This window comes from Callorhinus ursinus, unplaced genomic scaffold (assembly GCF_003265705.2).
Source record: "Callorhinus ursinus isolate GAN/ISIS: 27379988/994484 unplaced genomic scaffold, GSC_fseal_2.0 scaffold11, whole genome shotgun sequence".
Classification (NCBI taxonomy): Eukaryota; Metazoa; Chordata; class Mammalia; order Carnivora; family Otariidae; genus Callorhinus; species Callorhinus ursinus.
In genome coordinates, this window is record NW_027397073.1 from 52,045,299 (window position 1) to 52,070,396 (window position 25,098).

At 36.4% G+C, this 25,098-nt stretch overlaps 1 protein-coding gene across 4 annotated transcripts in view; it reads right to left on the minus strand.

The window, feature by feature from the left end:
- Positions 1-25,098, minus strand: part of METTL4 (methyltransferase 4, N6-adenosine) — a 159,378-nt gene that overhangs the window by 116,637 nt on the left and 17,643 nt on the right. For 3 of the 4 annotated variants that reach the window (XM_073898455.1, XM_073898457.1, XM_073898458.1), the window contains exons 6-8: positions 17,175-17,349; positions 14,542-14,648; positions 14,078-14,169 (exon numbers count right to left, since the gene is read on the minus strand). In XM_073898455.1, the coding sequence (XP_073754556.1) occupies positions 14,078-14,169; positions 14,542-14,648; positions 17,175-17,349 (374 nt within the window). Of the gene's footprint in view, positions 1-6,445; positions 8,293-14,077; positions 14,170-14,541; positions 14,649-17,174; positions 17,350-25,098 lie in introns of those variants that run through there. The other variant, XM_025886675.2, reaches the window with a different exon arrangement.

Sequence of the window (25,098 nt, forward strand, 5' to 3'; positions counted from 1 at the left end):
CCTTTGAATTTGGTTGGAACCCATGAATATGATCACATATCACTCACAAAAGGGAGATTATTCAGGTGAGTCAGATCAAATCACAAAGGCCCTTTTAAAAGTCTTTTCTTTAGATGGCAGCACAAGGGGAAGTCAGAGAGAATTGGAGGCTAAGTACTCAATGTGCTATTGTGACTTTGAAGATAGAGGGAGCCATGGGCAAGGACTGGAGAGCAGCAGCTCCTAGCTGACAGCCGTTAAAGAAACAGAACTGTATTTGGTGATCAACCCGAATGACCTTGAAAATGGATTCTTCCCTAGAGCCTCCAGATAAGAGCTCAGTCCAGTCAACACCTTGTTTTCAGTCTTCTGACATCCTAGGCAGTGACTCAGGTGAGACTGCCCAGGATTCTGACCTATAAAACTGTAAACTAATAATGAGTGTTTTTTTAAATCGTTACGATTGTGGTAATTTGTTAGGGCAGCAATAGAAAACTAATACATGAAAAGATAAGATGTGGTATGTCCATACAATTTAATACTACTCAGCAATAAAGAGGAATGAATTATTGATACACACACAAAGAATCTCAAAATAATTATGTTGAGTGAAGGGAAGCTACACAAAAATAAGAGTGAATGCTGTATAATTTCATCTATGTACAATTCTAGAAAATGCACACAATTCTACGGTACAGAATGCGTATTATTGCATAGGGATAAAATGTAGATATACAGAGCATTGACAAAATCTTCCGAGATTATGTTTATTATCTTCTTTGTGATGGTAGCTTCACAGGTATAAACATAAGTCAAAGTTCATTAAACTGTACATTGTAAGTATGTGCAATTTATTTATACCAATTATACCTCAGCACAGCTGTAAAATAATAAAAATAATCCTACTAGAAAGGGGAACCCTCCTACACTGTTGGTGGGAATGCAAGCTGGTGCAGCCACTCTGGAGAACAGTATGGAGGTTCCTCAAAAAGTTGAAAATAGAACTACCATATGATCCAGCAATTGCACTACTAGGTATTTACCACAAAGATACAAATATAGGGATCCGAAGGGGTATGTGCACCCCAATGTTTATAGCAGCAATGTCCACAATAGCCAAACTGTGGAAAGAGTCAAGATGTCCATCAACAGATGAATGGATAAAGAAGATGGAATATTATGCAGCCATCAAAAGGAATGAGATCTTGCCATTTGCAACGACGTGGATGGAACTGGAGGGTGTTATGCTGAGTGAAATAAGTCAATCAGAGAAAGACATGTATCATATGACCTCACTGATATGAGGAATTCTTAATCTCAGGAAACAAACTGAGGGTTGCTGGAGTGGTGGGGGGTGGGAGGGATGGGGTGGCTGGGTAATAGACATTGGGTAGGGTATGTGCTATGGTGAGCACTGTGAATTGTAAAAGACTGTTGAATCACAGATCTGTACTTCTGAAACAATGCAACATATGTTAAGAAAAAAGAAAAAGAAGAAGATAGCAGGAGGGGAAGAATGAAGGGGAGTAAGTTGGAGGGGGAGACGAACCATGAGAGACGATGGACTCTGAAAAACAAACTGAGGGTTCTAGAGGGGAGGAGCGTGGGGGGATGGGTTAGCCTGGTGATGGGTATTAAAGACGGCACATTCTGCGTGGAGCACTGGGTGTTATGCACAAACAATGAATCATGGAACACTACATCAAGAAGTAATGATGTAATGTATGGTGATTAACATAACAATAAAAAATGAGAAAAAAAAATCCTACTAGACAACTCTAGAAAAGATGCCCAAATAACATTTTCATTCAAAAGATGGAAAATACAGAGAAGTAAAAACTCCTGTTAATTTAGCCTCTGGTTCTAATAAACTGATAAAATAAATTGCATGTACTAATATCCTCTATATTTCTAGAGAAATATAAAATATTTTAAAGTTACAATCTAGAAAGAACAAAATGCTTTCTTTGTAATTCTTCTGAACTCACACATTTTAGCTGCCTACTGTCTAGTAACATCATTACAGTTAGAAAAAAAAATTTAATCAAGAGTTGGTTTGCTCTCTGTTTCTCACATTGCTTAGTGATCTCTAAGTGATCTGCTTCTCTAAACTTCTGCATCACTTTCCATCTATTCCACCACTTAATCTTTGACTGTACACTGTGGTTTGCTATGCTGTAATGGTTTCTTACACGAGTCTTATCTACTTAACAGAATTCAAAGATACTTGAAGGCCAAGAGTTAGTTCATTCATTCATTAAATACTGGCAGTTCCAGGTATGCTGGTAGGAGAAACATAAATAAAAATGTGTCCTTCTCTCATAAGGTATTCAAGAGGATATAAAGTCGTCTGTCTTTTTTTTTTTCAGCGAGCCACCTAAAGAATAAACCACTTCTCTCTTTCCATGATAAATGTGAAGGAAAACCTATTTGGATAATCCATACACGTGACTCTAAGAGCAAGAAAAAAAGCCTTCCTTTAGGGTGGAAAAGAAAAGTGGATCATGAAGTAAGACATGTTGCCATGAAGACTGTAAATAAAGAGAAATAAGCATATATATTGAATAACTTCTAAATACCAGGTCCTATGCTAGGCAACTTTACATACGTTATTTCACTTCATCTTCATAATAATCCTACAAAGTCCAAAGATTAGCCTTCTAATTCTTCAGAAAACAGGAAAGCATAATTTAAATAATTACTCAGTCACTCAGAAGATAAATATCAAGACCCAAAATATAGATCCAGCTGATCCCACAGCCTAGTTTTTCCTGACTGAGGAAGATTCATGAGCAAAAGCACAGAGTCCTAAATTCAAATAACAACAGTCTAGTTTGACTAACGATCAGGATATATGTGGGCAATTTGGGGAGAAGCAGCTAAAAATCAATCTGGGTACCTTATGTTTTTCCTTAGAGATATTAACCAAAAATGACTTAACACTGTAAGTGACCACTCATTTGCCCTAGTTGTCATCCAAAGTTATCCCATTGTTGTGTCACAGTTATCTGATAATTAGGCCAAAGCCCAATCAGAAAAAGTGAATAAAAAAATAGTTTCCTCATGTTCTCCACCCCTAGAGATCAATTTGTTTTTATATGGTCCCAAGGACTTGGACTGCTACTGAAAAAGACCAAGAGGTTCCCCTCAAGTTCACAGAAGTCCCAGAAGATTTAGGTTAACTCCTAGGAATATTTAAGGGAAAAGTCTGGTTGTGGAGTTATCATGGTAATCTGACTTGCTTTCAAGCTGGAGCAGACTAGTCAATGGAACCATGAATTAAGGCCATCTATGCAGTTCTGGGTTTGTCCATACATCCAAACAATGGTAACAGATTACTATGGTACATAAAATAATTTGCACCTGTACTTACCTTATTTAATCTCTCCTTTTTCACTACTTGAATAGCCATCTTCAAATCCAAATCTGTATTTTGCATGAGTTTCCTTAAAAATGTGAACTTAAAATGGCTAATCTGAGGAATACATAACGGCATGGTAAATATGCTAACAGCTTATGTCAAAGGATTTCACAGCCCGTTTGATTCTGAGTGATTCTGAGTGGCACTCCGGCTATCAGTTCAATCAATGTCACTAAAATCTCTAATGAAAATATTGTGTTAATAACTTAAAACTGATAATATCATATATTGAGAAGGGTATGTTTGGATGATTATGTATGAACCATTCTAAAGTTACTTCAGGCAACCCACTGGATGCTCTGATTAGCAGCTAATGAGCCTATTATTAAGATCTCAGGTTCATTAGCAAACATGATACAACATCAAGTGCCTTAATTTAGGAATCAGAATTCAAGTCCTGGTTATCACTTATTAGCCATGTCAGCTAGCCTCTATGAACCTGTTCCCTCATTATAACTACAACTTTATAAAACTGCTTTGAGGGTAAAATGACATAATTGAAATAAAAGAACTCTGATAACCAGAGAACTATGCCAACAGTGCTGTGGTGCTTCCCAGGGTGTGGTAGGCCAGTGGTGCATGACAGGAGTCAAATGAGGTGAACTGGTGAGCATCTTCAGGGAAGGGAGGGCCTTTAATGTGTTTATAATCCTCCTCTGATCACCATCAGTAGAAAACCCAAAGTTTCACTGAAGCTGAATATATAAAAATTCACTAAAGATATGTCTCTAGGGTACCAAATCTGAAAAGGTGCATTTGGGGTTTCTGGTAAGAATGAGTTTGAGTCATAGAATTTGAAGGATTAGAATAGGACAAGGTAGATACAGCCTACAGCAAGGACAGAGCAAGGTAGCAATTAAAGCCAGGCCCAGACCTGAGTTACAGACTAATCTCTCTGTCCTCCTCCAAGAAGACAACCAGCCCTCAGTGACACTGGCTTTTTTGAGGGAGCTCAAATGTTGACATACAAGAAGAAAAACCTATTCTCACTTTTAGATCATCTAAAGAAAAAGGCCTTATTTACTTGGTGGGTATCTTATCAATGAGAACATTTCTTTGGTGGTTCCAGGCTACTATAACAAATTACCATAGACTGGGTGGCTTACATAATAAACATTTATTCTTTGGGGTTCCGGAGGTTGAAAGTTCAAGATCAGGTGTCAGCATGGTCAGGTTCCCAGTAAGAGCCATCTTCCTGGTTATGTCCTCACCTGGCCTTTTGCTGGTGTTTGCATGCAGAGAGTGAGATCCCATGTTTCTTTTTATAAAGCCATTAATCCTATTATGAGAGCCCCCCCCAACACTGATGACCTAATCTAACCCTAACTGCCTCCCAAAGGCCCCACCCCTAAATACCATCACATTGAGGGTTAAAGTTTCAGCGTGTGAATTTTGGGAGGATACATTCAGTCCACAGCTGTTGCACATAAAAATCAAGGTCCTGCAAGTGTAACAGATCAACCATCAAAGTGTGAAAGATCTATTTTGAACCAAAATTAATGTGACATGAGCCTAAAGTCTCTGAATATAGAAGAAACATGAGAAAGGCCACCAATTAACCACCTATGGAAGTCATCAAAGAACAACGTACAGTAACTATGAAGTTCAGAGTCAAGAGTTGAAACCCAAAGCTACATGTGGCCTCTGTTTTGTTTTTAATTATTTGTTTCCAGGCAGGACCACAATGGGAATGATGGATTTCAAAGCTTCCTCATGTATGAAACCAGGTGCAAGCTAGGAAATCTGATCTCGAGAAAAAGATCAAGAAAATATGATGTTCAGACAGAAAAACTCTATGGACAGTATGCAGGTGAATCCCCCAAACTGGAGTACAAATTGTGAAAGAAAACCTTTTTGATCTGAAACTAAAAATTATGTGAAGAGTTCAAACATGGATTGCTTAAAATATTCCAAGTACAGTTCTAAGTGCCCTACATGTGTTAACTCATTTAATCCTCATAACAACTTAAGAGATAAGAATTATTACTTCCCGTTTCTAAGAAAGGAAGACAAAAAGGACCAACTTAAAGAAGATCTGCTTCCAAAAGAGTAGTTACATGCTCTGTGATTGTACTCTAATGGACCCTGAAAGGGAAGGTGAAAGAGTGTCAAGAGAAAGGCCATGAAATTCTAAGGATACAATCTTATGAGGCAAGATTCCCCAAAGTTTCTCGAGTGTGGTGTCTGCCGTTAACCATGTGCAGGTGAAATGGCTTTTTGTGTGGTTGCTCAGGATGCCAATTGTGATTGCATGGCCTCCAAATCAAACCAAACTCTAGGGCTGGGCTACAAGTCAGGGAGCTGTGCATTCTAATCCTAGTTCCAATACCTACTATAGGTTTTAGGACAAAATAGTCTCCTGGGCCTCAGTTTTCTTGACTATTAAATCGAGATAATACTCTCAGGACTGTACAAGGATTAAATGCAATAAAATGTAAAAAGCATAGCAAAGAGTAACACACACTATTCAACAAACATTAGCTCTATCCCTTTGTCTAAGCATTTCCAAGAGTCCTAAAAGACTTTAAGTCTGTAAAAAAAAATGATAGAAAATAAAATCCTTACAGGTTTTAAAAGCAATACAAAAATCTCTGAATGAAGATATAACATTAAATGAATAATAAAGTTCATTAGGTCAGTTGGCTAAAACTCAGGGGTAATGAAGTCAAAGTTCAATGCTCTTAGTCTGGCCTTTTTGTTCTCACAAGGATGTGATTGTTCCGTTTTCCAGAATGATCTTTTGGTCAAAAAAGAGCCCAATAATTAAAGAGGTATTACAAACAAGGCCCACAGGTTGTATAACTTAGGAACAGAGTTAAGACTACAACTTCTGTGTCTAAAAAAAAAACAAAAACAAACAAAAAAAACCAACCCTCTGTGTCTTGAATACCACATTCAGTGAATAAAAATGTTCTCTTCTTCTCTCAAGTATCAGTATTTGTGGTGCAAAAATAAAGTCCAAAAACTTGGTGAGAATAAAACGTTTCCACAAATTATATAAAACCTATAAATAGTACAAGACACTGGAAAGAGTTTCAAAGAAGGTTGTGAGATGTTTGCTTCAAGTTTAATGCTTTTTTTCATTTCAATAACAAGAATATCCCTATAAATACAAAGTTAAGCCTATAATAATATATATTCACACACTCAAAGAATGAACAAACTTCAAAAATAACATTTTTCATTGGCAAAATCAGTAAACAAATTGGCAACCCTGTCAGATAACCATCTCAATCTAACATTTTATTTAGCAGATATTTGTAGAAAAGCTGTAAATGATATAAATACTTTTGTCAAAATGCTAAGTGAAAGAAGCCAAATACAATAGATTACATATTCTATGATTCTGTTTATATGAAATTCTAAGAAAGCAAAACTAATGATAGAAAACAAATCATTGTTCACCAAATGCCAGGGATGGGAGGAAGGGACTGACTGTAATTGGACACATGAGTTTTGGAGGTAAAGAAAATGTTCTATATCACGACTATGGTGGTAGACAACCATAGTATATGTTTTCTCAACTCACTGAATCCTATAGTAAAAATTGGAGAATTTTATGTGAAATTTTATCTCAATTTAGAAAAGGTTATACACAACAAATCAGCATGCTTTTCAAAGAATCATTTCAGTAAAAAATATTTTACTTAGTAAAAAAATATTTGTGGGAAATCTGTAAATAATATAAATATCTTTTAAATCATAAGCGGTGTTATCTTCTGACTTTTTTTTAAGATTTTTATTTATTTATTTATTTATTTATTTATTTATTTATTTATTTATTTGACACAGAGAGAGAGAGAGACACAGTGAGAGAGGGAACACAAGCAGGGGGAGTGGGAGAGGGAGAAGCAGGCTTCCCACAATGCAGGGAGCCCAACTCAGGGCTTGATCCCAGGATCCCGGGATTATGACCTGAGCCAAAGGCAGATGCTTAACGACTGAGCCACCCAGGCACCCCATCTTCTGACATTTTTATAAGAAATACTTTTTAAATCTTCTAGAAAACCAAGCAAAACTAAGAAGTACTTGAAAAGTGACCTTGAACGCAATTTAAAACCCTCCAAAAAGGTTTCAAAAGCTCAGTACAATGATAAGGTACTCAGGAGGTCTCTCAATATTTTTTCAAGAATGTAACATTATACCAGAGATCATAAATTTGGGCTGCACAGGGGCCACGTAGACAATACAACTGAGTGGCATGGAGCAAGTGTTTTTGTGGTAAACTGCAGAGCCCATGTCCCTTCCCAAGGGAGCTGCTACCACTGGGCCCTACTGACTGATGCCAGGAAAGAATACAGACAGCAATGCAGCCAGAGCTTCTGATGTTTAGAGAAAAGTGAAAATCTACACTTTACATGAAATTTCCCGATTTTTCAGAATGATGGTTCAAATTTTTTTTTATAACACCATATGGGCCAAATGAAACACATCCATAGGCAGAATTATGACCTCTGGTCCATAGTGCGTGCTTTCCGAACTTTTTCAATAACAAAGTCTTGTCATTTTTCTAACTGCTTACCTCTTTATTTGCAGTGAATCCAGAATAATGGGGAATACTAGTACAACTTAAGTAAATTCATCTCAAAATTACATAAAAACTAGTCACTTCTGGTCTTTGGCAGAAAAACCAAGTCCTGTTTACATTTCTAAGCATCCTGGTTGGTAAGAAAAGGCAGTATCAGTTAGAATGAAGGAAAAAGGGGTGAGGAAAAAGTGAAGAAAATCACAACTTTAAGATCATAGTCAGCTTCTAGACTGCAGAGCAACAAAATAATCCATGTGTTGAAATTTGAGAACTTCATTGCCCCAACTAGTCCAACCTGGCTGTAAATTTCGAGCAAACAATTCCAAACATTCCCCATCTGGCTTGATATAGTCTTTTAGAACCTCTGTCCAAAAAAGAGAAAAAACACAAAAATTATTATTAAGAAAGGAATCAATTTCCTTTTAGCAGTTTAAAGCAGAAAAGCGGGAATGGTTCCTTAAAAAAAAAGGGGGGGGGACAGCTAATTAATTTCAAGGATTTCATCACAGGCTCTACTATTTGTAGTTAGAAGTCATTTGAAATAACCACTCCTGAGACTAGAAACACACCATCAGAAATTTCAGGAGTCTTGATTATCAGTTTTCATTTGTAGATGAGAAATAAGAATTTTAACACCCTCACAGGTGACTTTTCAGTTTTCCAATACTGCTGACATATCTCCTGAGTACTAACTTAATTTTTTTAATAAATGTAATCTGTGCATGAAAAAGAAGTATATAGAAACAACATAAAAATAACCCACTTACAAAACTGAGATAAAATATAAGTTTCTGCAAGCATATATATTAGCAAGAGAGCAGTAAATGAACTGGATACCAATAAAAATATTGAACAATATAACTAACAAATACAATACCCTCATAGCTATAACTTGGTAGCACATTCCATCATTTCCAAAGTATAGATCCTTTTTACCTAAAATTTCACATTATTTCCACAAGTAGTCCTTATGTAATGTAATAACTACTAAAAATTGTATTTTATCAGGAAAAAGCTACCTCATACATATGTTGACTAAATGCTATGATACACAGTAACAGAAAATAGCATAGAAGCTTTTTTTTAAAGCACATGTTCATTTGGATTACAAATATTTAAATCTGATTAATTTAACCTTGATCATTGCTGGTTAGCTATATTAACCACATTACAGGAACTGGGTATGAAAATAACAATTCAGGGATGAAAAGTCCTAGAAGAGCACTTTTTAAATATAGTTCTTAATTACTATACAAGATTGAGCTTGGAAGAAATTTATCGAATTCCCTTTAGGAACGGTAAGTATTCCTTAGGAATATTTGATATAGGTAAAGTTTAAAAGAAAACATATAAAAAATTTCATGTTCATAATGTTCTCCAATCACTCTCTCAGCAAAAGAACTGTTTATTTCTATAAAAGTTTTGGTCCTGTTTATCAAAAATCAAAGAATTTAAAGCATTCATTGTCCACAACCCAAATTTGGGCTTTGATAGCTTTTAGGTGATGCTAACATGAGACTTCTAGTCCTTTCATAAGTGTATAATTAAATGTTATTAAACCTGAGAAAGACTTCCCCAGAGTCTTAGAGGAAAATAAACTTATATCACTTTTCCATTTTTTCTCCATGAATTCAATGCCTTACTAACCTCAATTCACTTTTAATGTGGTCTAAGATTATATGAAGCAAGGTTTTCTTTGTTTCTGCGTGTTTGTTCAGTGTTTTGGTACAAATACAGTAGCAACTCTATTCTTAAACCATAATCTGGAGTCTAACAGGCGGGAGTCAGCCAGTCAAAAATGTTTACTATTCTGAGCATCCACTATAATCAGTACTATGGAACTTAACAAAGGAAACAGATACCCATGTTTTCTAAGAGTACACAATCTAGTAGAAAAAGATGGCCAGGCACTTGGGAGTTGACAAATATAGTACATAAAACCTAAACCCATTTACTACCTCCTACTTTCTCAATGTAACACATTTCTGCATGTCTTTTTTTTTTTCCTTTCTGGTTGACAAAAATAGAAAGTCAAGGAGTAATATTTTTAAAATGTTAACCACATTTCAAAACAAAGCAAAAGAAATAAAAGCAAATAAATGGAAATGTTTTATTCTTACTAATTTTAAATATCAGTTTAAAAGTAAACTCGAGATCTTAAAAGTTCTAATCACAAAGAAAAAATTTTGTAACTATGTGTGGTAATGGATGTTAACTAGACTTATTGTGATTGGTGATCATTTCTCAATATATATATACATCAAATCATTGTTGTACACCTGAAACTAATATAATGGTGTATGTTAATTATACCTCAATTTTTAAAAAGTAAATTCAAATGTATAAAGTATGAATATGACATATACATATACTTAAGATAATTATATAACATCTGACATTAGCAAAACATATTTCTAATCAAAGAAGAGGAAATAATCCACGCATAGCCAGTCATTCCCCTTTTGCTCTGGGAACAAAGGGCAGGGTTGGGGAGAAGGGGCTCAAACACCAGTGCACAGAATCTTATCAAACTGTGTTTTACTCTTCAGTTAGAAACTGTTAGTGAATAAAGTAGTAAAAGGAGTGAAAATTCCTCTAAGGTAAAATATAAAAAATAATTTTGATCCAAATACTTTTAAATCTTTAAATTTTATAAACATTTATAATTGTTAAATTACAACCCATAGCTATTGAATGCTTATCTTTTAATCTGTAGCAGGAAACTTCAAAATTTAAAAACAGAGTAAATGTAGCAATAAATTAAAATTTTTTGGGTGGGGGGATGGGTTAGCCTGGTGATGGGTATTAAAGAGGGCACGTACTGAATGGAGCATTGGGTGTTATACGCAACAATGAATCATGGAACACTACATCAAAAACTAATGATGTAATGTATAGTGATTAACATAACATAATAAAAAAATTAATTAAAAAATTAATTTTTTTTAAATCTTGGTGCCCCTAGAAGCAAAAGAGAGAACATTTCATTTTATGAATTTACATAAAACAGTTTAAGAACATTTACATGTAAAAGTTCTAAGCATTACATATAGAACATGTACTATCCTAAAACCTAGATTTAGGATTTCAGAGTAAAATACAATGCAGAAATTGTTTTTTGATGGCTTTAATTTGTATAGCTCTATACCTAAAAATATATGCGCTTGCTACATAGTAACATAAATTCAAAAATATAGGGTTACAAATACTTCTTGTCTACCACTACCTAACCAAAACATAAGGATGACATATCAAGTCATAGGGATTCCCCCACCGCAAAATCTAACTTTTCTTTTTTTAAAAGTTCTCAATTCTAAAAAAAACTGTGTTTGTGCTGCCCTCTACTGGGAATATGGCAGAACTGCACTTCATAGATACAGGCTGACTCATTTTTATTAGGATTAATAAAAGACTAATTTTTATTTACTATTTTAAAACCTTGTTTTTTAAGATTAATTTTTAAACATAATTTCGCCTATGTAAAAGGAATTGATAAACAGCTTAACTATAATTTGAGAATGAAAGGTTGGGTCTTGGTTTTTAGATTTTTAAAAGTAAAAAACTAAGCCCTAAGACGAACACTAAATTATGCTTTGATACTCACTAAATGATAGAGAAAATTCAAATTAGAAGGATACAAATTAGATTTCCTCCATTGAATACTGGTACCAAACATAATTTTTTCCTCAAAGAACAGTACAATGTCACTCATTTAAGTCACTAATATTTAATGCAATTAAGAGTCTATGACAGTACAAAGCTTAAAGATGATTATTCACTCAGCATGCCTCTAAGTCAAGAATGAATCATCAGGAAAACATCTGAGTATTTCTCAAATGAAGTAACACTACAAACTCTTCTGCATAAGTAATTTAAGATAACAGAAATCCTAAGCGCTATCAATAAAAATTACCTTGAGAATCTGTATTCACTTTCCTATGTATTCTAGCTCATGAACTAGCCCATATTCTACAAAATAATATGATAGGCTGGGGACCCTGTAGTTTTCCTGAGTGGCAGCTTAAATGTTTTGGGTTTTTTAAGCAAGGATCACCAAATTAATAAAAAAAAATTCCTCAAAAAATTTTTTGAATAGGAAATAATCACAAATTGAGTATGTCTCAAGGACTTACATTCCTATTTTTTGGGGGGAGCACAGAGAAAGGGAGAGAGAGAGACTTAAGCAGTCTCCATGCCCAGTGAGGAGCCTGACATGGGGGCTTGATGTCACAACCCTGAGGATCATGACCTGAGCCAAAATCAAGAGTCGGACACTTAAGCGACTGAGCCACCCAGGTGCCCCTACATTCCTATTTTTCTAAACTCTCACTTGAAAAATTTAGCATTTACAGAGCTTCTAATATATACTACAGAATTTCAAATATATTATAAGCAATCCTCACAACTCTAAAAGATTAAATATCATTAGTCTCTCTTTAAATGAGGACTTTGAGGTAAAAAATAGAGTAACTCATTAAGTAGCAGAGCCAGGATTCAAACTCATGTTAGTCAATCTCCAAAGCCACAAAACTTTCCATTATTCCTTGCTGCTTAGTTTCACTGAATGATGAACATTATACTAAATAAAGCATTAAGGCTAGTAAGGATTCCAGGCTGTAGCAATTACCTTTCCAATAGTTCAAAAAAGCAACACTACCTCAACATAAAACTGAATCTCTACCAAGTATCAAGGGGATTCTCAGTATCTCTCTCTGACTGCTTTTCTGAGCTCCTGGTTTCAGAACAAGCAAGGGATAGAGCCCTCTTAGTGAAATAAAGCCCCTAGTAGAACTACAATCCTTAGCTGCCCCATCAGTCTTCAGTCTATCAAGGACAGTGAGGGAGTAATAATCAATAATAAGGGGAACCTAAAAAAAATGGTATAAAAGGAAAAGCAGAGGTGAAATAAAAATCTATTCAGCATAGCAAGCAATCCCACAAAGCTATCTCTTGCTTCAATGGTTCAATAATCTTTTTCAACAGTCTCTGGATGGAACAGACCCAGGGACCCCCTTCTTCCAATCTCTGACTACCCTCCGACCACCTTCCAATCTCCTTTCCAGGAACAACCTCCAGGACAAGCCAACCCCACTTTTTGTGGTTAGCTCCTTATTGCTGACAAACGGTGAGCTCCCAGATTCCTCAGAATTATTCTCCCAAGGTGGAGGCCACTGTCAACTGTCTAGTCAACCTGTATTTGCAGACCTCTTACATCCACCTCTCAGGGCTTGTTTGGACTGTGACGATGTGACTCCGGAAGGCCTAGGCACTTCTTCCTCAAGTTGGCCAGGCATCTCTTAGAAGATGCAAAACTTTTTGCATCTTCAAATTCAAAAAATTTGTATAGCTCTATACCTAAAAATATATGCGCTTGCTACATAGTAACATAAATTCAAAAATATAGGGTTACAAATACTTCTTGTCTACCACTACCTAACCAAAACATAAGGATTACATATCAAGTCATAGGGATTCCCCCACCGCAAAATCTAACTTTGTGCGGCAGCCACACCCTTTCCAAAACATGAAGAATCCGTCCCAAAATGAGTGAGGCAAAGCCATAGATGCCATGGAAGCTGCACGGCCCTGAAGAACATCCTGAACCAGGCCCTTCTGGATATGTATCCTCTGGATATGTATGCCCATACAAATCCCCATCTGTGTGACTTACTGGAGAGCCACTTCCAGATGAGGAGGCAAAACTCATCAAGAACTTGGGTGACCACCTGACTAACCTCCACAGGTTGGCTGGTGGATGGCCCTGGGCTGGGCCAGGCCAGTCAAGTATCTCTTCCAAAGGCTCATCCTCAAGCACAACTAGGAGCTTCCAGAGCCCAGGAGCCTTTGACGGGCACCTCTACATCCCCCGATGTCAGAGCTTCTGCCTGTGCCTCTCCCTGCAGCCACTAGGCAGCCCTTTAACCATCATAAAGCCCTCTCTCAAATCATGGACCAAATGAAAACAATAAAGCTTTTGTAACAAAATAAATAAAAAACACTATTCATAAATTCTGCTGTAAAATTTTAGAGTATTAACAAAAATAAAACATCCAATTTAATTTCCAAATCTCTACACCACTCAAATACTAAATTCAATCCTTTCTTCAATTTGACAGAAGTCATAACAATTCTATTTTATAAAAACATACCAGCAAGCGGTGGCTTATGTGAATGAAGAGTACAGGGCACACTGACAATTAACTTGTGATCTGGAATGGGAAGTACTTTTACATCTTCATTCCTAATTAAAACAAAACAACAAAGTAAATTTTATTTTAAAGGACAATTTTTCATATATAAGTCACAGTTGCCTTTTTTTCACCTTTCAAATAGAATCTGAACTTAAAAATAAATTCAAGAATAGAAGCAATAATATAAATCAGCAATTTAAGTATTGAGACATTACCAAAAATTTCCTTTTCTTCAATAATGACTTCAACAATTACACACTAGATAAAAGATAATATAAAATTTCATGTACCATACCATTCACATTTTTCTGGTCTGGGCCATTTTCAGATTTTCAAAAATGTAAAAATTAAGGAAAACCAATGATCATTATACTATTAATTTTGTATACATTTATACAATTTTGAAAAATCACCTTTCCTACCTTAATGGTACAGCAGTTTTTTCTCGAACTCTCCCCAGTATAAGACCTTCATAAGGCTTTTTGTGTGGAGAATCTAACGGGAACACAAATTCTCCTGAATTGGTGATCTGATAGGAGAAAAAAAAACAAAACAAAATAGCACCATACATGTGTAAATATCCAGGAAAGAGTTTGGGTTTTTTTCTATCACTATACAGTTCCTGCCAAAGAGAAAGAAATTAAACCGCTGGGCTAGTGCTATCCAATAAAAATAAATGTAAGCCACAAATGCAAACCACGTGTGTAATTTAAATTTTCTACTAACATTAAACATTAAAAAAGGTAAGAAGAATGTGTAAGCAATTTTAATTACATATTTAGTTTAGTCTCACATATCCAAAATATTATTTCAATATGTAATAAATTTATTTAGGTATGTTATATTTTTTCTTTCATACTAGGTGTTTGAAATCCAATGTATATTTTACACTTAACATCAATTCAATTTTGACAAGCCACATTTCAAGTGCTAAAGAGCCACATATGACTAGTGAGCATCACTTGGACAGAGCAGCTATAAGGGACTAAAATATTTTAAATATCACTTTATCATCTTACACATAAAAATCTACTTCTCATTAAAACTTATTCCTGAAACCATGTTATCATTAATTCATTTATTCATTCAAATAATTTACGGATTACTGGCAATGTGACTAAGTGGATTAAAGTATATCTTATTAAACTTTATAGAATACAGTGTCATTAAATACTGTCAGAGCTAGAATTAGTAATTAAAAAAAAGCTCAGAGACTGATAAGATAGACAATACTTAGTCTAATCCCTTGGCATTACAAATCCAGAAATTCAATTTTGTCATTTCATCCTGGAGTGATCATACTCTCAAAGACTCACTTAAAGCTAATCAAATTGAAAACACAATTTATAATAGCAATATCAATTTATAAACTAGCCATTAAAATACGTATTTTCACCATCAGAATATTCATATCTATTATCTATTGAACCTTTTACTAAATATCAAGATAACTAAAAAGCCAAATCAGTAAAGTCCTATTATCACCTCTAGGGCCTAGGAGAGACAGCATCTCTTCCACACAGTGCTGTATAAATACAGGCAAATTCTTATTATTTGGATATATTTTATATTCAATGCAAATTACTCCTTCTGTTATAACAGTGCATATAGGTACCTAACAGTGTTTCATATAATATACCGTACTTTTGTTTTAAACTCTGGGCTTATCATATCATCTCTTGTACGGATTAGTACTAAAAATGAATAGGGTAGTCTTAGATTTTATGTATTAACATTTTACTGGTTTTGATTTCAGAAGGTACCCTTTTCCTGACTTTGACCCCCATCTCTGACAATAAAAGAACTGTTATAATGTACAGGGTAGAATGGAGTTTTATATTCCCATCAATGTCCTATATACCAAATCAACCAAAGCTAAGCCCAAAGTATGTTTTAAAAGCAAAGATACAACTGTTAATGTTTGTTTGCTAAGTTCATTAAAATAGGTGTAAATAAACAATATACACACCTTTTAGAAGATATACCAGTAGACCGCAAAATACAAAGTACATAAAAACAGAACTCTTCCGTTTAAAATAAATGTATCAGCTATACAAATATTAAACATTCAATTGATAACAAGTGGGTTTATCTTTTTTAAATGTAGGAGGGCTTTTGCAAAATTCATCTAAGTAGACAATGCATCTTTAAAAGGATGTCCAATGGACTCTGAACTGATGCCTTATTTTTCTGTATTTTTTTGTTCTTATAGTAAACAGAGATATTAAAGATCATTCAACCAATCCAAGACTTGGAGTCATTTCTTTCAAAAATAGGCACAGCAGCACATAAGGCACTGAGGACCTAAGTTAAAATTTCAAGTATGTAAGGTTCTTGGTTCTTTCCACCTCTTCCATGCTGGGTTACTTAGCTATTCTCCCTCCCATCCCCAGCAACATAAGAAAAAAGAAAAAAGAAAAAAACAAAACAGGAAAGAACCCACAAAGGGTGACTGAAATTGTGGATGCGTAAAGAGCAAGAAGATGAAGGACAACACTATTTCTATGTTTCCTGATAGATTCTCCAAAGTTTTTGTTTGTTGTTTTTTAAACTACAGACATCAGAGCTTTTTAGAATGTCATCCTGATATCTCCCTGAATCAAATATTTCCTAAGGCCAGCAGTTTGAGACTCTACTACAAAAAGACACAGAACAAAAAGTAAAAAGCCTTTGAGAATAAGATATAAGTATTTAGCATCAAAAAGAAAAAAGTATCGGGCGCCTGGGGTGGCTCAGATGGTTAAGCGTCTGCCTTCGGCTCAGGTCATGATCCCAGGGTCCTGGGATCGAGTCCCGCATCGGGCTCCCTGCCCCTTGGGAGCCTGCTTCTCCCTCTGCCTCTCTCTCTCTCTCTCTCTCTCTGTCTCTCATGAATAAATAAAAGTTTCAAAAAAAAAAAAAAAAGAAAAAAGTATTTAGTATCAAAGTAAAAGTTTTAAATAGACTGTTTTGAAGGAGTAGAGCAGTGACATGTTAAGTGTTAAAAATTAGATGCTACATTTATGTGACTTACATGTCACACCATACTAACAAATAAGTTAATTTTTCAACTTACTTTTACCCAGTGCCACTCAGCAACTATCTCAACAGACCAAGAAGGATAAAGTTCTTCCTTTACAAAACGTAGGTGCTTCTGTCTATTGGTCACCCAAGTAATGATAAGACAGTTTGGAGCCGCCAGTTTAGGAATAGGTATCTGCTTTATTTGCAATGGTGATAAATAGCTGTACCTAAAAAAAAAAAAAAAAAAAAAAAAGATACTACCAAATTCACTGCAAAAAGGAAAAATAAGCAGACAGAAGACCCATGTAATATTGACTCCACAGACACAAAGCTCCTGTACCTATTTATTTGTATAACTAAATATGAAGCCACAGTGACACCCAGTGGATACATTGTTACATGCAAGTCAGAATTAACCCTTTTTCATTTTTAATAGTATAAAATTGTCAGGCTATCTTTATCATTTCTAAATGTATTACATTTTAGTAATTTCACTAATATACTTGTCTCCCATTCAAAATTAATCAAATATCGTACATTATACAGGGACCCCATCACAGTGAGTCTTGAAACTGCTATCTCAATATTCCACTATATTTTCAACCCTCAATCTATCATCCTGCTTCTTTCTTTTTTTTTTCCAGGTTTTATTTATTTGACAGAAAGAGAGAGCACAAGCAGGGGGAGCAGCAGGCAGAGGGAGAGGGAGAAGCAGGCTCCCCACTGAGCAAAGATCCCGACGTGGGGCTCGATCCCAGGACCCTGAGATCACAACCTGAGCCAAAGGCAGACACTTAACTGACTGAGCCACCCAGGCGCCCCATCCTGCTTCTTTCTTATTCCAATCAATTCCACTGGCTCCTTGAAACTCTCATGCTTTCAGGGTGCCTGGGTGGCTCAGTCGGTTAAGCGTCTGTCCTCAGCTCAAGTCATGGAGCTCCCTGCTCAGCGGGGAGCCTGCTTCTCCCTCTCCTTCTGCTGCTCCCCCCTCTCCTTCTGCTGCTCCCCCTGCTTGTGCTCTCTCCTCTCTCTCTTTCAAATAAATAAATAAAATCGAAAAGAAAGAAAGAAAGAAAGAAAGAAAGAAAGAAAGAAAGAAAGAAAGAAAGAAAGAAAGAAAGAAAGAAAAAGAAAGAAAGAAAAAGAAAGAAACCCTCATGCTTTAATTTAAAAAAAACTCTATAGTCTTGCACCTCCTAGTCATTAACAGCATAAAGTTTAGTTTCTGTTGCTGGAACTACTTGCTCTATAAAATCCAGTCTAATGAATGTGGGCCCTTCTCTAACACCCAACACACACAACAGAGAGAGGAGAGTCCTTATTCTCCTAGCTCCCCTATTAGCCACTTCCAGGCTAAAACTCCTCCACATTTGCATAAAATCCACTTGTCTTTGAGAGGTATGCCATCTGGCTGTGCTAGAATGTAATGTTCTTTATTGAACCCATTTCTTCCTCACTCTCCATAATCAATGAAGCCTTAAGCTCTAAGATCCTTCTACCTTACCAACACAAATCTTGCCATTATCCTGGCAATTTCCAGGCACAATTTATATAATGTGCATACCTCAACTATTCTTCCCCTAAACAAATACAATTGCATTGATCCCAATAATCCATTCCAGTTACCTTAACCTGGACCTCACCATTGCTCACACTTATTCCATTTCTGAAACTAAACGTTGATCTATCTCTGGCTGTAACCTCCTATCCCTAACCTATTCTTTGACCTTATCAAAGCAAACCATGCCCCATTCCTTTACTTTATTGAGTCTATCATTTCTTCCTGCACACGTGTGCCTCTTCTCCACAGACTACCTACCAATCATTTCACTGCCCTCCCATTAGCACCCTAAATTCCCATCCACCCTTAACCCTTCACCCCACAGCTCCTTCAAACCTCTAATCTTAAATTCAACCCAACTTCCACACAATTCAATTCAACCTCTTCGTATGGGGAGAAAAATGCAAAAGTGAAGAACTGGGTCAATTAAACCCATTCTCAGGCTCTCAAAATGACTCATCAATTCTTTTACTTATCCTTAGTCAACTACAAACCCTCATCTCTTTTCAAATCTCTTACCTAAACTCACTCTTGGCAGATGAAGTTAACTCTTTACATCAGTAAAAATAAAGGCCACCTGACCCCTTCAACTACCTAACCTTCTCTCTCTCCTTATATACCTTCACTTATCCATTTGTATACATTTCCTCTTAAATCAAATGGTATGGCTTCACCTAACTAGAGCTTATTGCTCCAGCTGTGTTCTCTTATTCCCATCTTCCAGTATCTTACAATGCTAGTTATTCCTCTCTCTCTGTGTCTCAACCTCTCTAGCAGTTCCTTACCATCAGCCTAGGTTTTAAAGGGAGAAAAAGAGAGAAACAGGGGAGGTAGGGAGGGGAAGAGAGAAGAGAAATTCCCTCAATTCTACAACTAAGCTAAGGACTGGTATGCATTTAGTCTTTCTACTTTGTCTCCTTTATTTTATTCGTCAATTGACTATAATGAGGTTTCTACTACTATACCTGCTCTGGAAAAAAATAAATGACATTCTAATGGCCAAATGCAATAAACACTGGAATCCAGTTCTCACACACAGCAACTGTATAATGTGAGGACATGATCAATAGTATTTCTTAAATAAATAAATGAGTAAAACAAATCATATCTCATGCACCCATTTCCTACCATCCAGACCAGTGCTCTTCTAGTAGACTAGCATTTCTTATAATCAAAGTGGTAACTTAAAAAAACAAAGTTTGCCAAAGTATGAAAAATATCAGGTCAAAAATTTGAAGTTTGATGTTCCAATAACTGCAGATTCTTTGATTGCCTCGATTTTATTTAGTTAGGCTGATGTGCAGTAAGGGGGAAGGAATGAAATATTCCATTTTTTAGTTTTAATCTCCTAGAAATCACAGAGCAAATTCCAAAATATGCATCTTTATCACCAAGGTAGTATTCTTACCGAAAATATTTAACCTGAATCTAATCATGAAGAAACAATCAGACAAATCCAAATGGTAGGAAATCTACAAAAAAGGAACACGGGATCTTAAAAAAGTCAATATCCTAAAAAGTAAAAAATGGCCATGAGCCTATTCTGCATTAAAGGAAGAAAAGAAAAATAAAGACCAAATGTAACGTGTGATTCCTCACTGGAGCGTAAATCTGAAAACTGAAAAGAAAAATATAGCCATGAAAAAACACTTTGAAAAGAGGTTAAAAAAAAAAATATATATATATATATATACACACACACACATAATGTATATTTGATAATATTATTAATGGCAATTAATGGAGATGGAGAAAGAAAATACAAATAATGTGGTAGAATATTAAAAACGGGTAAATCTAGGGGCGCCTGGGTGGCTCAGCCGTTAGGTGTCTGCCTTCGGCTCAGGTCATGATCCCGGGGTCCTGGGATCGAGCCCGCATTGGGCTCCCTGCTCAGCGGGAAGCCTGTTTCTCCCTCTCCCACTCCCCCTGCTTGTGTTCCCTCTCTCGCTGTGTCTATGTCAAATAAATAAATAAAAAATCTTAAAAAAAAAAGGGTGAATCTAGAGGAAAGGCAACTCGATATTCATGTATTATTCTTTCACTTTTCTCAAAGTTTGGAATTTTTAAAATCAAAAGTTGAAGGAAAGAAACAATACAATAAATCATTACAAAAAAATCATAAAGATATACTTACAAGGTAAAAAAACAAATAATTTCAAAAAAAAATTTCTTAAACAAAAAATTTCAAAACAGGCTACATAAAAGTATCATAAAATATTATAAAAGGAATGAGTTTATTTTTCAGAATTATAAAACCTGCCTCCAAAGATACTAATTGTAATTAAGCATATACTTTTTAAAAATTAATAAAGAGTATTCAAGAATAACATATAAAAAAACTATCAATTTTCAAGGGGGCAGAGCATGATGGCGGAGGAGTAGGAGACCTGGATTTCGTCTGGTCTAAGGAATTCAGCTAGATAGGGATCAAACCATTCTGAACACCTACGAACTCAACAGGAGATCAAAGAAAAGAATAGCAACAACTCTGAAGAGAAAAGCGACCACGTTCTGGAAGGTAGGACGTGCAGAGAAGTGAATCCGAGGCGATATTCGGGAGGATAGACGGCAGGGGAGGGGGCCTCCATCAGTGGCTTCTGGCAAGTGATAGAGCCACGGAGAACAAAAGCGGAACTTTTAGAAGTGTGCTCCACTGAGGGACGTCGCCCCAGTGACTAAGCAGGTGGTGGAACCCTGGCAGGACAGTGTGATCTCAGGACCCTCGGGGTCACAGAAAGACTGGGGGTTCCTGAGTGCAACAGAGCTCCCAGGTATCACAGCAGGGAAGCTGGCTGCAGAGATGGAGATGAGGCGCGGGCTCTCAGCTCGGGGTTGCCATAAACTGTGATCCACGGCACAGTCAGGCCACTGCTCTTCCAGTAGGGACCCAACAAGCGGCAGATCCGGGGAGACTCCCCTTCCTCCCCCGGGAGGAGCAGCGCGGGAGCGCACCACAGGGATCTGATGGGTTTGGAGACTCCACACCGAGTCAGGTGCCAGAGACAGAAATGCTCGATTACAGGCCGGGTGAGCACAACGTGCGGCCGGAGACCGGGGAGACGGGAGTCACTGACTGCTTTGCTCTGGGGGCTCACTGAGGAGTAGGGCTCCGAGTTCTCGGCTCCTCTGGGGCGGAGATTGGGAGGCCGACATTTTCCCTCTTGTCCTCCAGAGCTGTACCAAAAGCTTGCAGGGGAAAAAAGCTCCCGAGAGCAATCCCGAGCAGATTACTTAGAGTGGACCCACAAGGGTGGGTCAATTCCGCCTATGGCAAAGACATTTGGGAACCACGGCAACAGGCCCCTCCCCCAGAAGATCATCAAGAACAGCCTGCCAAGAGCAAGTTTACTGATCAATGAGAACGGCAGAACTCTAGCGCTAGGGGAATACAGCACATAGAATTCATGGCTTTTTTACCATGATTCTTTAATCTTTCAAAGTTAAATTTTTCTTTTTTTTTTAATTTTTCTTTTTCCCTTTTTCAACCATCTTATCAATGCCTTTTTTAAAACACATTTTTATTTTTCATTTTTAGAGTCATAGCCTATCCCTTCATAGTAGTTACTCTTATTTTTGGCATATATATATATATATATATATAAGTTGTTCTCTCTTTAAAATTTTGACATATACTTTCTTCTAACAGATCAAAATATACCCTAAATCTCTAGTGTATGGCTTTGCTCTAGGTTCCTGCCTGATCACATTCTCTCCCTTTTTTTTTCTTTTTTTTTCCTTAAAACCTCTTCTTTCTTTTTCCAAACAACTTATCAATTCCTTTTATAAAATTTTTTATAATTCTCATCTTTACAGTCATATTCCATCCCTTCATCGTATCAACCTTTATTATTGTACATATATAAGTTTTTCTTTCTTCAAAATTTTGGGAGGCACTTTCTTCTAACAGACCAAAATACACCCAAATTCTAGTGTGTGGCACTGATCTATGCACCAGCCTGATCATATCTAATCATATTCTGTTTTTTTCTTGTTGTTTTGTTTTGCCTGTTTTTGTTTCTTTTTTTTCTATTTCTTTTTCTTTTTTTTTTCTTTACCTTTCCTTTCTCCCAGTTTCAGGTCTTTTCTGATTTGTTTAGAGTATATTTGCTGGGGACGTTGTTACCATGTTAGCATTTTGTTCTCTCATTCATCTATTCTCCTCTGGACAAAATGACAAGATGGAAAAAAATCACCTCAACAAAAAGAACAAGAGGTACTACCGACTGTGAGGGACCTACACAACACGGACATTAGTACAATGTCAGACCTAGAGTTCAGAATCACGATTTTAAAGATACTAGCTGGACTTGAAAAAAGCATGGAAGTTATTAGAGAAACCCTTTCTGGAGAAATAAAAGAATGAAAATGTAACCAAGTCGAAATCGAAAAGGCTACTAATGAGGTGCAATCAAAAATGCGGGTACTAACTGCTAGGATAAATGAGGCAGAAGAGAGAATCAGCGATATAGAAGATCAAATAATGGAAAATAAAGAAGCTGAGAAAAAGATAAACAACTACTGGATCACGAGGGCAGAATTCGAGAGATAAGTGATACCATAAGATAAAACATTAGAGTAATTGGGATCCCAGAAGAAGAAGAAAGAGAGAGAGGGGCAGAAGGTATATTGGAGCAAATTATAGCAGAGAACGTCCCTAATTTGGGGAAGGAAACAGGCATCAAAATCCAGGAGGCACAGAAAACCCCTCTCAAAATCAATAAAAATAGGTCAACACCCCAACATCTAAGTGTAAAACTTACAAGTCTCAGAGACAAAGAGAAAATCCTGAAAGCAGCTCGGGACAAGAGGTCTGTAACCTACAATGGTAGAAACATTAGATTGGCAACAGACCTACCCACAGAGACCTGGCAGGCCAGAAAGGACTGGCATGGTATCTTCAGAGCACTAAACGAGAAAAATATGCAGCCAAGAATACAATATCCGGCTAGGCTGTCATTGAAAATAGAAGGAGAGATAAAAAGCTTCCAGGACAAACAAAAAATAAAGGAATTTGCAAACACAAAACCAGCCACACAAGAAGTATTGAAAGGGGTCCTCTAAGCACAGAGAGAGCCTAAAAGCAACATAGACCACAAAGGAACAGAGACAATATACAGTAACAGTCACCTTACAGGCAATACAATGGCTCTAAATTCGTATCTTTCAATAGTAACCCTGAATGTAAAGGGGCTAAATGCCCCAATCAAAAGACACAGGCTATCAGAGTGGATTAAACAACAAAACCCATCGATGTGCTGTCTGTAAGAGACTCATTTTAGACCCAAAGACACTCCCAGATTGAAAGTGAGGGTGTGGAAAACATTTTACCATGCTAATGGACACCAAAAGAAAGCTGGGGTGGCAATCCTTGTATGAGACAACTTAGATGTTAAACCAAAGACTGTAATAAGAGATGAGGAAGGACACTATATCTTACTTAAAGGGTCTATCCAACAAGAAGATCTAACAATTGTAAATATCTATGCCCCTAACATGGGAGCAGCCAATTATATAAGGCAATTAATAACAAAAGCAAAGAAACGCATCGACAGCAATACAGTAATACTGGGGGACTTTAACGCCCCCCTCACTGAAATGGACAGATCATCTAAGCAAACGATCAACAAGGAAATAAAGACTTTAAATGACACACTGGACCAAATGGACTTCACAGACATATTCAGAACATTCCATCCCAAAACAACAGAATACACATTCTCCTCTAGTGCCCATGGAACATTCTCCAGAATTGATCACATCCTAGGTCACAAATCAGGGCTCAACTGGTACCAAAAGACGGGGATCATCCCCTGCATATTTTCAGACCGCAATGCTTTGAAACTAGAACTCAATCACAAGAGGAAAGTCGGGAAGGATTCATATACATGGAGGCTAAAGAGCATCCTACTAAAGAATGAATGGGTCAACCAGGAAATTAAAGAAGAATTTAAAAAATGCATGGAAACCAATGAAAATGAAAACACAACTGTTCAAAATCTTTGGGATACTGCAAAGGCAGTCCTAAGAGGAAAGTATATAGCAATACAAGCCTTTCTCAAGAAACAAGACAGGTCTCAAATACACAACCTAACCCTGCACCTAAAGGAGCTAGAGAAAAAACAGCAAAAAAAGCCTAAACCCAGCAGGAAAAGATGATATATATTAAGAAAAAGAGAAATAATAAAGATCAGAGAAGAAATCAGTGAAATAGAAACCAAAAGAACAGTAGAACAGATCCACGAAACTAGGAGCTGGTTCTTTGAAAGAATTAACAAGATTGATAAACCCCTGGCCAGACTTATCAAAAAGAAAAGAGAAATGACCCAAATCAACAAAATCATGAATGAAAGAGGAGCGATCACAACCAAGACCAAAGAAATACAAACAATTATAAGAACATATTATGAGCAAC